We start from the raw sequence: 16918 nt of genomic DNA, 5'->3' as shown, positions 1-16918 counted from the left end.
TCCAATCAAAATCGGTCCTTTATCATGCAGAGGTAGACTCAGTTTACCCTCCTCCCTGAACCCGGGCACGCTCATGATTGCGCCAACCTATAGAGGAAGTCATACTATGTGGCCTCTGAAGCTAGGTTATCAAACAATTATCCATCTTCCATACATGTTTCTCCTTTGGGGAAGCCACTCTAGAAAAACCAGCCAAGAAATTATGAGAAAGCACATAGAAGCCACAGGAAGAGACCAACATGGAGAGACTCATGCAAGGAGGAACTGAGCCCCGCCAGCCAACAGCCAGTGTTACCCTCTAGATTTGTGATTGAAGGAGGCTTCAGATGGCATTTGCCTCCAACACTCCAGTCATCCAGCTAAGGCCCCACACATGATGGACCAGAGACAATCTTTCCCCCTCTGCCCTGGTCAAATACGTAACCCAAAGAATAGGTAAGCATAATAAATGTTTATGTGTGCCATTAAGTTTTCAGGTAATTCATTATATAATCATAAAAGCTGGAACACTAAAAAAATGTGTAGGACTGGAAAAGAGATTTGGGGCAGAAGTGGGGACATATTACCTGGCTAGAGAAAATCTAATTTTAAAAAAGGAATTTGGCCTTTTAACACTTGTACTGTGCCTACCATACCATAATATCTGTATAAACTTTAGTGCCTAGTACAGGGACTGGAGCTTCAGGCATATACAGTATATGCTCATTGAATGAATGAATCCTAGATTTCTGATGCAACTAAGCCAGGAAAATATATCCTACTAGGTCCTGCTAGCACACACGTACAAAGCACAGACTGTAGCAGTCTCAATTTTGTGAAATGTGATAATCCATGTGAAGAACATGTGGGAAGAGTCCAATTAAGAGAAGTTAACTTACTATTCCATTTTTCTATCATCTCTAGCATCATGATTTCACAATGAAGGGCGTTAAAATATTTCTTAGGGTTGACATTGTCAAATTATAATATAATTCTATAAAACTTTAAAAGTCAAAGTATCTCAATTTTTCCAAACTTTGAGCACAAACCCCAAGCCCCACTGAGTTACTGGTCATCTGAAGTTTCCAGTAAATCTCAATATTTAGAAAACAGTTTGAAGCAGGAAAATGATTTGAATTCTTGACAAGTCTAATGAAATCAATTTAGATAAAGCCTCGCTTGAAGATAAATTATGTATCACAATTCTTTTTTATTGTTATTTTTTTTTTTTTTTCTGAGACTGAGTTTCGCTCTTGTTACTCAGGCTGGAGTATGGTGGCATAATCTCAGCTCACTGCAACCTCGACCTTCCAGTTTCAAGCGATTCTCCTGCCTCAGCTTCTAGAGCAGCTGGATTACTGGCACCTGCCACCAAGCCCAGCTAATTTTTGTATTTTTAGTAGAGACGGGGTTTTACCATGGGCCAGGTTGGTCTGAAACTCCTGACCTCATGATCCACCCATCTCGGCCTCCCAAAGTGCTAGGATTACAGGCATGAGCTACTGTGCCTGGCCTATATATCTCAATTCTATCTTCTGCAAAGGGAGATTTTATTTTGAACAAATGTGTTCTGTCTCCAAATTCTCTAAATTTTTCCAGCTTTTTTTTTTTTTTGAGATAGGGTCTTGTTCTGTCACCTAGATGGGGGTGCAGTGGCACAATCTCAGCTCATGGCAGCCTCAACCTCCCAGGTTCAAACGATATTCATGTCTCAGCCTCCAGAGTAGTTGGGATGACAGGCATGTGCCAGCACATATGGCTATTTATATTTTTAGTAGAGACAGGGTTTCACCATGTTAACCAGGCTGGTCTCGAAATCCAGGCCTCAGGTGATCCACCTGCCTTGGCCTCCCAAAGATTACAGGCATGAGCCACTGTGCCTGTCATTCCAGCATACTGTTATTACGTTATTTTCCTAGACACTGAGGCTTTAAGAGATTTCCTGCATGCCTTTACACATATGTGTCTAGTGGGAGAATGAATTTAGGGAAATGTTTTGTAGGTGAAATTATTTGTTTCCATGACTTTGCTCATCAGTGCAGATCTGCAGCATACAGAGCTTTGTAATAACATGTTTAGAGAGAAAAAATTATGTCATTTATTACAGTAATATTTGAATAATCTTAAATTTTTCTCATGGATTTAAAATGGCATATGATGGACAATTTTACACATATCCAGTCATGAAGGAAATAATGTAATGACCTCCGTCTACCGCCAACTAACTTCAAGAATCATTAATAAGTACCAACTTAGGGCCAATTCTGCTTTTTCCATTTCCCTATTGCCCTCAAAGGTAGACTCATTTCGAGCAATTTGCAGACAGTATGTCCTTAAATTAGTAAATATTTTAGTATGATTCTCTGAGAACACAAGAACTTGGAGAAACACATCTTTTAGTATCTATCACACATAATACAAGCAATAGTAATTTTTAAAAATGTCATCAGCTGTCCAGATTTCACATTAATTATAATTTTTATACATAACTTAGCACTTTAGGGCCCAAGAATGTTCACACATTCACCTGTTGTACATGTCTTTAGATAGGTTTTAATCTACAGTTCCTTCCTTTCACAATTTTTCTCTGCATTTTATATGTTGAAGAAGTTAGTGGGTTGTTCTGTACCGTTTTCCACACACTGAAGAGTACCACTGGAAGTATTCAGCTACTGCTGAGCTATGTCAACTCTATTTTTTATGCCCCTGTTATTTTTATTATAAGAAATAATTTTGAATAGAAATGAGCCGCTAATTCTGCTATGGTCTGAATGTGTTCCTCCATAATTTGCCAAAGTGATGGATTAGAAGGTGGGGCCTTTGGGAGGTGATTAGGTCATGATGGCGCCACCATCCTTAATGAGATTAGTGCCCTTAATAAAAGAAGCCCCAGAGAGCTGCCTTGATCTTCCATCATGAGTGGATGTAGTAAGAAGGCGGCATCTACGAAGCAGAGAGCCCTCACCAGACACCAAGTCTGCTGGCGTCTTGATCTTGGATTTCCTGGCCTCCAGAACTATAAACAATAAATTTCTGCTGTTCATCAATTACCTCTTCTAAGGTATTGTGTTATAGCTGCCTGAACTAAGACAAAGTCAAAGAAAATGAGATTTGAATTTCTTATTAGCTGAAGTGTATCATCTTTTAGATGAAAATCCATTTAGTCTTTTGGAGCTACTGGAGAAGACTGAGGTTGGAGATGCTGAAGTTTTAGAGTGTTTCTTAATATCTTCTCAAATGTGTCCCTACTCTGAACAATTGTCAAGCTTCCTGTGAAGGAAGGATTGTCAAGAAATACACACATTTATCCCTGAACAAGAAGAACCATTATGAAATCCACCATGAAGACTTTTTTCCTATGAGTTTATTCTTCTTTAAACTTCAATTGAAAACATGCTTGTTGAACTTCTATTATATACAAAGCACAGACACAATTTCAACTCTGCAGGAGTTGACATTCTGGTGAAGAGCTGATGGATGGGTCAATAAGCTCAAAGCAGAATAAAGTACATACTTAATAAAAGCACTAATATTCTTCTAAGTTTGATTCTGAATACAGCATTGATTTGTTAAGCATTTTGTTGAAAGTTTATAGTGAAATAAAAGATGAGAAGGTCCAGCTTCTGTTAGCAACACAGAAATCTAAAACGTATCACTCAAACCAATGGCTTTTACAAAACTTTACATGCAGGTTTGCACACATCAAAATATAAGATTTGTACTCATCACAAGAAAAATAATTTTATTCTTATAAATGACTCCTATTTGCTTTTGTACACAATAGCAAAGCAAACCTGTTAAAATATATATATATATATATCATTTTTAACATATATATATATATGTATTTAAATTTTTTTTTCATAATTTAAGTCCCAGAATTGTTCCTGAGATTTTTCACCCATAAATGCCTAAAGCTAGCTTTTGGCATTCACATTTAATAGAGACCTACTCTTTAGATTTTAAAAAAATGCCTTCCTATTTTACAGAAATCTCAGCCTGTAAATATATTCCTAAATTAATCATAAAATATTTAGCAAAAGAAGGATTAATAAGAGATTTACACAATTGTAGTAAAATAAACATGATTCAGTAAGAAAACAACTTAAACATTTTGCATGTATTTGTCATTAGCACACTCTATTGCTAATTCTGTCTGGGTGTGGAGTTGCAGCGTGTGAGGCAAGTCCCCAATAGACTTTAGAGGACATCATTCCATTTGTAATTTCCACACGTCGCTTACCAGGAGATGGATAAACCAGTGAATCTCATTGCAGACATGAAATCTTGCCTCCGTTTTCTAAGATGATAACAAGGAATCTCTACTGATGTCAGATAGCTTCAAACTCTTGAGGTGAGAGATGCACCTTCAGAACTACCCTGCAGACCCTCATGTATTCTCAAATATTCTACTGGTCACACTTAACTGCTTTCTTCCTTATGTTCATCACTATTTTTCTTACAGTAAGCAATAAAAATAAAAACATGAAGTCTTTCCTTTTCTATTAATCCACAGGAAACTATGAAAGGAGAAAAAAATCTATGGACTCCATAGTTTTAGTTTAAACCAGACGTTTTGTGAAGTTTTTTAAAGAACATGGTTCATGCTGACTCACCCTGGATTAGGTGAGTCAGCATAATTAAGGCCTAAACACCAGATGATGCAGAGCTTTTCTAAGAATAAAACTGGCCAACTTTTAAAAGTTTTTAAAGTGTTCCCATTTGCAACAGTAATGGGTAGCTATTCATCATTTCTTAATCACGTACAAGAGTAACTTACATGAGAACCTCTGTTTAATCATGTTTAATCTCACAATTCTGTAAATCTACTAATCTGATTTCACAAATAAGAAAACCAAGGCTCACTATAGGGTCTTCATCTTGGCCAAGAAATTATGCTAGTAAAAGTCACAGATTTGTGTCTCAAACACATTCTATTTAATTGCTTTTCCTACCACACTACCCACCTTAAGTAAATAAAGCTAAACAAATTACATAATGATGAAAAATTGCTCCCGAATGCTATGGAGTTGTAATTCTTCCTGTACTACAACGTAGCTTGGTTTTCTCTCTTTTCATGTTTACCTTCCTACAGGTTGGTATTTTTTTCTTTTTTTTTTCCTCCCTCTTTGATAAGGAGAGTTGTATTTCTGCTGTTTTAACACTTGGTTTTTAGGTATATTTGATAGAACTATTCATGCAGTACTATTAAGATGCCTAAACAATTTAACACTTTTAAAACGCCCTAAGTTGTAGATGGATTAAAAACAACCCATGCCTCTCTAATGTACTTTTATGAGTTTCCAATAGTCCTACATATGAATGCACATGGAGATTAATCTACAAATAACAGCATGTAGCATAAAAGAGCATTTTCATTCCGATATTTGGCCAAGGTTTTTGAAAGCCTTTGTCTTATTTCAAATATTCATGTCTCCTTTCTCTCTGACCTAGTTGAAATAGTACTTCCATTAGCACAACTCACTTCTTCGTTTTGCATTGCCTTTTAAAACAGGAGATTCTGCTTTCAATGGGTGACTACTCTAGCTGTTAACAACGCCACATAAAATGGTTAATATAAAATAAACCAGATATACTAATTTCAAAACATGAGAATACTTACTTTAATTCCATATTTGTAAGTAGTTATACTGTCTTTACAGAATTAAAGAAAGCCTTAGTTTTTAAGAAGCCATTCAAATCACATAATTTTAAAAGGAAGACTACTTACTTGTTCAAATTCATTCTTTTGAAACTCTTCAAAACCAAAAATGTCCAATATTCCAATATCAAGTGTCGGTATGCTGAAAGGAAACAATACACCAGGATAAATGGGCATCCTCAACACTCCTCCATGACCCTCTGCTCATTCTTCAGGTCAGAAGAATCCAGCCACTTGGCACATGACTGCCAATTTGGACTAAAAATATGTAAATGATTAGAGTCTCATTTTAAAAAACCTGAAAGTTAGGCCCCCCCAAAACTATTATTTTAATGCTTTGATTCAAACACGTGCACATTTATAAAACACGTGATCTTGTAAATCTGTTTAAGTTTCTAATAGATGCTGAATATTAGACCTTTGACCAATGCATAATCTGCAAACATTTTCTCCCATTTGGTAGGTTGTCTGTTTACTCTGTTGAGAGTTTCTTTTAATGATCTCTATAACAAAACCCCATGACACAAGTTTACCTATGTAACAAACCTGTACATGTACCACTGAACATTTAAAAATTAAAAACACACAAGAATTTGAGGTCAAATACCCCAAAACCACACTGATCTCTAAATTAAAAATGTAACCCTATGTGGGTTTAATATCTGCTTCTCTGAAACAGTCCTGTGGATGTCACTTTAGATTGGACTTCTTTTCCCTTAAGGAACTGAGCCGACATGTCAAGTGGTCCTCACTAGCTGTACTTGTGTCTTCTCAGGCTATGCAAGCCATAAGTCAGAATTTTTTCATCACACCCAAGTATAACATAAGGTAAAACACAATAAAACCACACACATGTTTTTTGATGGATCAAATTTAGCCATTTTAAACATTCTTCCAGAATTAACTCTTATAAAAGAAGAATTAGAAAAGTGGAACTTTTGAAGCATAAAGAAATCAGCCTTGTTATTCAATGTGAACTATCACTCTTGGAAACAGAATTTACCATAGTTATAGATGATAAAAATCTCAGATGTCTGAGCCCACTTGGTGAGCAAGGAAAGATGTAAGAGGGGCCTGAGTCAGTGGCAGCCACTCTAGCAGCAGTGATCAGGTAAAGAGGGTTGCATGGAAGGCGGGGAGGATAGCATGGGGATGTCAGTATGAGCTTGCTCCTTGCAAGGTAAGCCCAGAGATAACTGCAATTTCCAGGAGGGCATGCATCCCACCTCTTCTACATCATGGACGGATAGTATGAATGGGACAACTTCTGTCCTAACTTTCTGCCAATGGGTACACTGTTCTGTTATTATTATAGTTCTTACAGGGTCAATATCCATTAGTTTGTTGGTTGTCAAATTACTATGTCCTTGCTTTTTCCACATTGCAGAACCAAACTGGCAAACACCTCAGTCTTTGCACTGTATTTTGTTTTTCATATGTAGTACATAATTACAATCCATGAGGGTCTATAATACATCGCTTTGACGACCGTGTTTTTCCTCTAAAAATGTAGTCATAATTCTATAATATCCTGTCTGTAAGATTTGTTGTTATATATAGCAGACTATAAGTTTCATAAGTAGGAGGGAGAGAATTTTTTAAAAGCCTTAGTACAAATTTCAGATGTTAAAGAATAGAATACAGTGAGAGAAAAAAGGAATCATTCAATATATTTTCCTCATTGACTTAGTTTATTAGAAGAAATAATAAAAATAGCTTTATAACTCATAGTGTGTCCAAATAATCTCTACATGGAGTAGTTAAATGTCAGAACAAGAAACTAAAATGGTATAAGAAAACAAATGCAATTTTTTTATGATTTCAGTTTTGGGAAAACTCAAAATAAATGTTTAAAACTATTGAATGCCTTTGCAACTATTAAACTACTTTGCAGGATAAGTAATATAAATAAAATGGTTTCCGTTAGAGGTAAGTGCTATGTAAAGATGTACTGTGTCATTCGTTTCAATAGATTTTCTTCAATCTACTGCTGTAATTCTCCAGCTTTCCGTTCACCATCCAGCATCCATTCATCCTCCTCTCCATCTTGCTCTCCTTAGGATATGCACAAACAGATGTTTGGGTGATGTTCATTCAGTGCTAACAATGATGCTGAGGCTTAGGGCGATTTTTTGTTTGTTTTGCTTGTGTGTGTGTGTGTGTGTGTGTGTGTGTGTGTGTGGTCTGTGAGATGAGCTGCATCATTTTCCTTAAAGCGGTTTAGTGATAAATTTGGTCAGACTTTGGAGTTGTTCGGTCTTGGGGTAGCTTCAAATACTTTTTGGTTGGTTAACTTTAGACAAGTTACTTAAATATTTTAAGCTGGAGTTTCATCATGTATACAAATAGAAGATCTAGTAAAATTTGTCCACCAAGATCATTGCTAGAATTAGAGATGATATAAAGTTCTAAAACAATAGCTGTTATATAGCATTTCTAAAAAGTTGCCTCATTTTTTAAAAAGCAGTATTTTAAAATATCAATCTTATTAAAATTATAAAAAACATACACTATGAAAAAATTAGAATGGGAAAGACATTTTTCTATATACTTTTTCTGAAAGTTTAAATTGGTAGAGACTTCCTCAAAAACGATTTTCTTATAAAGCTCTGCAATGTTCATATCATTTGAACCAGGACTTCCATATATAGGAACCTATTCCAAGAAGATGATCAGAAATGCTTTTAAAGACTTATAAGGGATGTTCATTGTTATCTTAATTACTGCAACTACAATAAGAAAAAAAATCTGCAGTAAAAACACAATTAATTAAATAGCATGCACCCTATGATAAATTAAGAAAGCAATATATAAATTCTATATAAATAATAACCACAATTATATATCCAGAAAGCCTGGAAAAAATAGAGTGAGCCTTGAAAGAGGAAATAGAGAAATTGCTTTGCTTACTTATTTTAACTATTCCCCATTTTCTAAGGTTTCTATATTGAAACATTTATTTTTATAACTAGTAAATATTTCACTTATGTGTATATAAAGGTAACATGAAAACATAGGAAATGTTCATGAACATTAATCCCAAAACAAAAGCCAGAAACCAAATCTATGCCTTTAGTATACTTAAAGTATAATTTGAGCTATATTAAAAAATAACCCTAAGACATAGGAAAAATAAAGTCTGTGTTAACAGCGCATGTAATAAGTTGGTAGACCTGGAAGTGATTTCTTAATTTCCTGAATGTTCTATACTATTATAAGAATATTTCTCTTTAACCTTTTTAAAAAAATATATTTGGGCATTTTCTAATTTTGTAGAGAAAAGTGACACCAATAACCGTAGGGGCAGAGAGGAAACTAGAGCCCAGTCATGGCAGGAGAAAAGCGTCTGGTTTTGCCAGTGATCAGAGATGCTGCTGGTGCATGGGTGACTTCAGGAGTCAGGAGAAAAAGCACTGGGGTCTCCTCGGAAGGCCAGGTGCTGTCCCAAGCAGGGATGCCTCTCTGTCCACTGACATCAGTGTCCCTATGTCAGGCTCTCAGGTCCAATTACCCTCCTTGGTTTCCAGTTGACCTTGGCAGCAGAGACCCTATAATCATGGCATATTGTTTTGATAGAATTTAGGGAAAAGAGCAACAGAAACCAGTAACCACATGTCGGTTCATACGTACCTCCCTTCCTTACAAGGATGGCAAGTTGCATCAACACACAGAAAAGGGATACTTGGCCACTGTGGCATATGCGGGTGAGCAAAAAACATTATAGGACGGTTTCATATGGGGAAAGCGAATTATTAATTAGTAATTTAGAGTGGCACATATTTGATTGGATGGGTATTCCTCTTAAATATTTTTTTTCACATTTCATAGATACTCCAAACATATTTGTTTTTTTTTTTTTTAAAAAAGAAAACTCTGTTGTCAGGAGAAAATTAAATGCAAGTTTAATGCATTTTAAGAACTACTTTTACAATTACTGATAGACATAACATGTTCATTTAAAATAATTTACTTCATCATTTATGACTGAAATATGTGTCTGTTATTGCAATAGTAACCTTGGCAGGATACTAAGAAAAACTTTAAGCCAGCAAAACGCCGATACTATGTAGCGGCCCGTGACTGTCTTCCCTTTATTGATATCTGACTCCTATTCTACAGACATTTATCTTAACATTCAATTTCTGACAAGGGGGAGCAGAGAGGTCATGTGATCCAGCCAAGACTCTACCCTATAGGCAAAATTTACATATGAATTAGATGATCCGTTTCAGTTCAAATTCTGCCTTAGAATTCTCCTGAGAGCTTCCCTGATAGTTAACAAAACTGTCAGCTTGCATTGACATATTAGAAAAATGCAACACCCTTTATATCAGACAAAATATTAAATTCCAAGACATTAGTCTGGTTTTCATGTTGCCTTTCATGTATACAGGTATAGGGCGGAGAAAGGACTGCATTCAAGAGAATGTCTGTCTCAGAACACGGGCAAACTCACTGCATCCAAGCAGAACAATCTGATGGCGTGTACAAGTCAGCCTTTGTCTTCAATTATCCTCAGGCAAGGAGGTTCCCTAGAGACTTATCCAAGTGCTGTAATCAGTTTAGGAAGTAGCTTAACCCTGCTTGGCACAAAACCCTTAGACTGAGTTAGATCAGTAGGACTCCAAATGGGTAAGAATGAAATATAAACACATTCCAGACGTGAGCAATCTTGTCCAGACTTATTGCCCTTGGGATCAGCTGCTTGCACATAGAGGCTAGTGATGGAAAGTCCCTGGGGACGCCAAGCTATGCTATGGCATTCACCAACTGCATTGTCAATATGCTGGTTTGTTCTTTACAATATGTTTGGTTTTCCTTAACTGGCACCATGCCTCACTGTGTAGGTGAACCCTGATTACACCTTAGCTTATTTCAATCTCTCAGGGTTTTGTTTTAGTCTACGAGAGAAACTTGGGAGGAAGAAGTGGGACTCCAGGATTACATACTTTTCTCTTTTTTTCTTTGAAGAAAGTACCTGAGACTTCTCACTTTCTGAAACCATGCCAGAAATGATGGAAAGCCTTTACAATTCTGACAGTTGAGCTGGAAGCTCAGAGTAACCAAAGCGGCCGTCTGGCCTTCTCCATCCTTTATGGTATCATACAAACTAGCACCTTCCTAGATGCAGTCATTCCCTGCACCTTTCGCCACAGCAAATATATATTAGCAAGTACAGAACTGCTGACACCTTGCAAGGAAGACTGCAGTTAATTAGGCATAGAAAAAATCTGGATTTCAGGTGAGCACTGGAGTACCAGGCACAAAGCACTGTTGTGAGCATTTAAAACGCTTGGCCTCATTTAATCCTAACAACCACTTAGGAGGTAAGTACTAGAACGACTCCCATTGTGGACAGAATACCGAGATACAGAATGGTGAAGTAAGCTGCCCCAAAACACAGATGAGTATTAGACAGACCAAGGAGGTGAGCGTGGCATCTAGCTGTAGAACCTGTGCCTGTAAGGCCAATGAAGCACTGCAGAAAACTATTTCCAATTGCTGATCACACACGCAAGCCTAATTTTGATCTCCTTAGAAACCAGGAAGGGCGCTGTCTGCATATGTGATAAGAAAATGAGCAGTTCATCAATAACCGTAGAATATACATAGTAACAGAACACTTATATCCTTCATATTAGTGAAAGTCACACTCACACTTTAAAAGCACGAATACTATCTTTTTTTTTTTTTTGAGACAGAGTTTCACTCTTGTTGCCCAGACTAGAATGCAGTGGCATGATCTTGACTCACCACAACCTCCACCTCTCAGGTTCAAGCGATTCTCCTGCCTCAGCCTCCTGAGTATCTGGGACTACAGGTATGTGCATCAGGCCTGGCTAAGTTTGTATGTTTAGTAGAGACGGGTTTCTCCATGTTGTTGGTCAGGCTGGTCTCAAACTCCTGACCTCAAGTGATCAGCCTGCCTCAGCCTCCCAAAGTGTTGATATTACAGGCATGAGCCACCATGCCCTGCTGAATACTTAGTATCTTAATAAATATGTGTTCTTATGTATTTTATACTACATTTATAATAATGATATATATGTCTGTTTGTTGCAAAAAGCATCTTTAGAAACAAGAATCAAGTCAATCTACAACAGAATTTAATTACTTTTCAGAAACAATAAATAATATTTATGTTGCTTCTACATGTCTGCTCTAAAACAACTCTCATTTCAGAATAATGGTAGACTAAGTAGATAAGACACCAACAGTCCACAAGTGTTCTGCAATAGTTAAAAAGCCTGGTTATGAAGCACAGATAGGAACATGGATAAAGAGTTATCACAAAATAGTTTGTATCCAGAAAAGAGCCAGAAACAAAACTGTGCTTATGGGATGTGGAGCATCAGGAACCCACATACATAGCTGCTGCTAGCTTGAAGCTGAAACTTGGAAACTGCTTTGACCTCATCTATCAAAGCTGAACACATGGCTACTGAGTGACCCAGAAATTCCATTCATGGTCTCGTAGCCCGGAGAACAAGTATGTACATTCATTCTAGCACATGCAGAAGATTTTTCTGTCTTTTTTTCTTTACATTTCCCTCCCCTCCCCTCGCCCCCTCCCCTCTACATTTCCCTCCCCTCCCCTCCCCTCCCCCATCCCCTCCCCTCCCCTCTCTCCTCTTTTGATGGAGTCTTGCTCTGTTGCCCAGGCTGGAGTGTAGTGGTGCAATCTTGGCTCACTGCAACCTCTGTGTCCTGGGTTCAAGCGATTCTCCTGCCTCAGCCTCCCAAGTAGCTGGAACTACAGGCACACGCCACCACGCCTGGCTTTTTGTATTTTCAGAAGAGTCAGGATTTCACCATGTTGGACAGGCTATTCTTGAACTCCTGGCCTCAAGAAATTCATCTGCATTGTCCCCCCAAAGTGTTAGGATTGCCTGTGTGACTCACCGCACCCAGCTGGGGATGTTTAATTTCCAGCTGTCAAAACTGGAAACAACACAAGTGTCATCAATAGTAAAATAAATAACTGAATCATATGTAGAGGTATGTCCAGACATATCTTTAGAAATATTATGCAGGAATATAATAAGAATGAATTATACAGGAATACAGTATTATACAGTAATACAATAAGAATTAATTACCGCTATACTCAATTTCAGATCTGCATCTCACACGGAAAATATAGAGCAAAAGAAGACAGACATTTGAAATGTGCAGGGAGGAGCCCTCTGGAGTCTTATGTTGATTCTACATCTTAGTCTTTTAATTAATTATTTTTTTATTTTTTTATTTTTCAGTCAGAGTCTTGCTCTGTGGCCCAGGCTGGAGTGCAGTGGTGTGATTTCAGCTCACTGCAACCTCTGTCTCCTGGTTCAAGTGACTGTTTTGCCTCAGCCTCCATCGTAGCTGGGACTACAGGCATGCACTACCATGCCCAGCTGAGTTTTGAGTTTTTTTTTAGTAGAGATGGGTTTTCACTATGTTGGCCAGGAAAGTCTCAAACTCCTGACCTCGTGATCTGCCTGCCTTGGCCTCCCAAAGTGTTGGGATTACAGGTGTGAGTCAGCATGCCTGGACTACATCTTAGTTTTTATGGAGGTTACATGTTCATGTTACATATATAAAAATACATTGAACTACATACAACATGTGCACTTTAGCTATGTTCTACCTTGATATGGTTTGGCTGCGTTCCTACCCAAATCTCATCTTGAATTCTAGCTCCCATAATCTCCACGAGTCATGGGAGGGACCCTGTGGTAGGTCATTGAATCATGTGGGCAGGTGTCTCTCATGCTAGTCTCGTGACAGTGAATAAGTCTCACGAGATCTGACGGTGTATGAAGGGCAGTCCCTCTGCACATGTTCTCTCACCTGCTGCCATGTAAGTGTGCCTTTGCTCTGCCTTTGCCTTTCACCATGATCGTGAGGCCTCCCCGGCCATGTGAAACTACGAGTTCATTAAACCTCTTTTTCTTTATAAATTAACCTGTCTCGGGTAGGTCTTTATTAGTGGCATGAGAACAGACTAATACATATCTCAATAAAACAGTAAAAAACAAACAAACAAAATGTATGCTCATGTGGATGACAACTATGCACCATGATAGACATTATTAGGTAAATATTTGTTAAATCAGAAGCACTTAAATGCATATTTATTTTGGCATTGCCAAGCCAAATATGTTAGAATAGTGAAATTATTATGGTCAACTCTGGCTACTACAAGAGGCTCAAGCATCATTTATTAATATAAAGATATCAGCAGGGAAGTCAATCACAGTCAAGATGTTTGAGTAGGCAAGAACTTCAGGAAGAACTGAAAATACATTCTTCATGAAGTTAAATATACTGACCTCAGTATTTCTCCCACTAGCGTTTTCACTTATGGTTAAGTTATAGCCTCCCTATGTCTGCTGACGCTCTCGTCAGCTACACACTGCTCTGTCAAAGCAAAGATTCGTTTCTTAGGGATATCTTCAGAATAATGACATTACTCCCTCCAATAAAAATGATAAATAGTTTCTTGTGTTCAAGCAGTTATCTGGATGTGAATCAGCAAGACAAACTAGAGGGAAGCTGCTTGTTGCTGATGTACGTTGTCAAGGAGGGATGGATTTCCTGGCCATGCACATCAACTACAGAAGCACAGCATGAACAAAAGGTTTAGAAAACCCAAACAACAATAACACATGAAGTCAACTACGTGTGATTTACACTTGCTATCTCAAAGTCAGCAGACAACTATATTATTCTGCATCTCATAAAATAACAGAGAGTGGTTATACCTGTGTTCTAAAAAAATGAGTCTGCATCACGTATTAGGCTATCTTTTATAAAATGAAGTCAAAATGAAAACCTATATGAAGTTGTAGGAATTCTGCAGCCTATTTGTCTTTTCAAGGAAACATTAATGTCCATATTATATCATGAGCGACTTCTCCTTTCCTTTCTGCCTGTGTCAGTTTGCAGATAACTGTGGGAAAAGGTTCAGCATCAGGACTCAGGACTTGGAATCAGGTTAGCCCAGTGGTATTTGAGAGATCTCATGCCACAAAAGGATCCAAGCACATCAACAGAGGGGTAGGTTTGAAGGAGACTGAGCCTGAGGTGTATTTGAAGTTTATGTTTTGGCTTTTGACAGACCTGAGGTACACAGAGAAGATGGTGAGTTAGAGAATATGACCCAAGGGCTGTCACAGGGTGCTCAGGAAAATTGCAGGGAAATGCAAAAAGCATGAAACCCAAGTACATGTGTCTAGTTTAGTGGCTAGCAATTCAGGAAGACAGAGACAAAGTTGGGACCCCAGCAGGAGTAACCCAGATAAGTGCGCTGGAAGACTTCTGTGATTGTCAAAGAAAAGGTTCGATTAGCAATCACTGAAAAGAGAGTTTTCCCTATGTCTGAATCCCCTGTGTGAATGATTGAACAAGTTCTACCAAGTTCTACATGCTTCCCTGCAAAAGAAAGCCAGCCATGGCAAATGTGTGTGGATGGTGATGTCAGGAAAGGCATGAATCTAGGCTCTCCCCAGAGTTCCAGTGTTTCTCTGCAACTCGGACTTGTTAAGATAGATGCACTGGGAGAGGTGAGCTATTCCAGGTCACGGGTATAAGGATTTACAACAGTGATCTTCTGATTTGCAGCCTTCAAAATTCACCCATTAATAGTGCCCCTACCAGTTCTCCTAAGACCACAGGATCCATGGAATTGGATGCATTTATAACATAATTTGGGTTGGAGGAAGCCAATTCAGAGGTCACTCATTATGGTATACAGTAGTGAAATTCATTTTCAGAAAGAAAGTTTTGTGATAGAGCAGGTTGAAGACTTTGTACAGCTCTGGTTAAGCCTCATGGGTGGGTTATTGAGCTCCGTGAATATTTTAGAAGCATTCACAGAACAACTAGCCCTTCTCAGGGGTGAAAACCTTTTCAGGCTGATTAATTCTGTGTTGCCTTTTCCTGATGTTAGATCAGTATAGTAAGAGTGCTATAGGTAGTTGGGTCAACTTTTACTAATGAGAGGTGAGAGAGGAGTCGACATAACTATTTTGCAAATGGGAAGAGAAGCCTATGGACACTTCCTCACAATTTCAATCAGTCAATTAGAAAGTACTGTAAAGCCTCATGGTCCCTTCAGTCTTAACAACTGGGAATGTAAGGCTTGGAACCTATCCTCAGGCAGCATTCAGTCTACGTGGAGAGCAAGAAGCTGGGAGAGGTCATCGTCACCTTTAGTAACACTGAATTGCTTGCCTGCTTCCACTTGGAGAAATCAGCAGTCTACTAAGGTACATAGCATTTGGGATTCCAATGATCCTAAATGTTTTTAAATAGGCCACTGAAGAGTTTTTCAAATGTGTCCTCAGTTTTATGGTCAACTAAACCTGGCTACTCTTTACCTTACATTCAAAGCTTTTCAGTCCATCGGACTTTGTGCTGTTTCAAGATAATGCATAACTCTTTTTTGACAAGAGCCATTCCCTTTCTTGAATTTTAAAATGTGTTTCATGGACATCTTGGATGAATATCCCACAGAATGTTCTCTGGGAAACACTGTTCAGGGCCCAATCACTTTCTTCCACCCATGGTTCTCACGTAAGATTCAGATGGAGAAAAGCATTGGCAAGAGAGAAGGAGAGGGACAGGAGAGAGAAATGGGAGAATGGAGAGATGAAATCAATTGTACAGATGGTATTTGGTTCCAGAAAGACAATTTTGATTTTACTCTGCATGGCATATTTACTCTGTGCTTCAAACCAATTAGAGAATTGCAATCTACCTTTCTTATTTTGATTTAGTCTTCGGCCTTGAGCTGACACATATTATCAATAAAAAATCCAAATGTTACTGGCAGTCGGGAGATGAATATCAATTGAAAAGGTAGTTTTTAAAAAAATTATAAACGGAAGAAAGTGTGGCACCAAATCATTCCAATTTTAGCCCCGATCAGAAAACTGACTGTGTCTTGGAGTGCTGTCATGTGTGGATTGGTCTGATCTATCCAAAATGTATTTTAAGAGCACAGGATATTTGGGTGTTACTGACAATTTCAAACTTATCCTAACTAGGAATTATAGACTCATAGGTCTTAAGATCAAAAACAAGCCAAAGAGATATGTAGGCTAAACCTCCATCTGTAGGCAGATGGGATGTGATTATCACAATTTTAGGGATGAAGAAAATTAAGATTCACAAGACATAAATGTTTAACTAAAGATTTCATTAATGTTAAGTAGTAGGCTCAGAATAGGAATACAGATCTTTTGCTTCCTATTACCCTTTAAAAAATTAAAACCCAGTTAAAAGATAGAA

At 37.8% G+C, this 16918-nt stretch overlaps 1 protein-coding gene across 2 annotated transcripts in view; it reads right to left on the bottom strand.

Annotated features, from left to right (window-relative positions):
* Positions 1–16918, bottom strand: part of MYO16 (myosin XVI) — a 603751-nt gene that overhangs the window by 207460 nt on the left and 379373 nt on the right. For both annotated transcript variants that reach the window (XM_037729044.1, XM_017501745.2), the window contains exon 21: positions 5711–5783. In XM_037729044.1, coding sequence (XP_037584972.1) covers positions 5711–5783 — 73 coding nt within the window. The remainder of the gene's footprint in view (positions 1–5710; positions 5784–16918) is intronic.

This window comes from Cebus imitator, unplaced genomic scaffold, assembly GCF_001604975.1.
Source record: "Cebus imitator isolate Cc_AM_T3 unplaced genomic scaffold, Cebus_imitator-1.0 Scaffold14, whole genome shotgun sequence".
Classification (NCBI taxonomy): domain Eukaryota; kingdom Metazoa; phylum Chordata; class Mammalia; order Primates; family Cebidae; genus Cebus; species Cebus imitator.
This window is presented reverse-complemented; position numbering and strand designations above follow the sequence as displayed.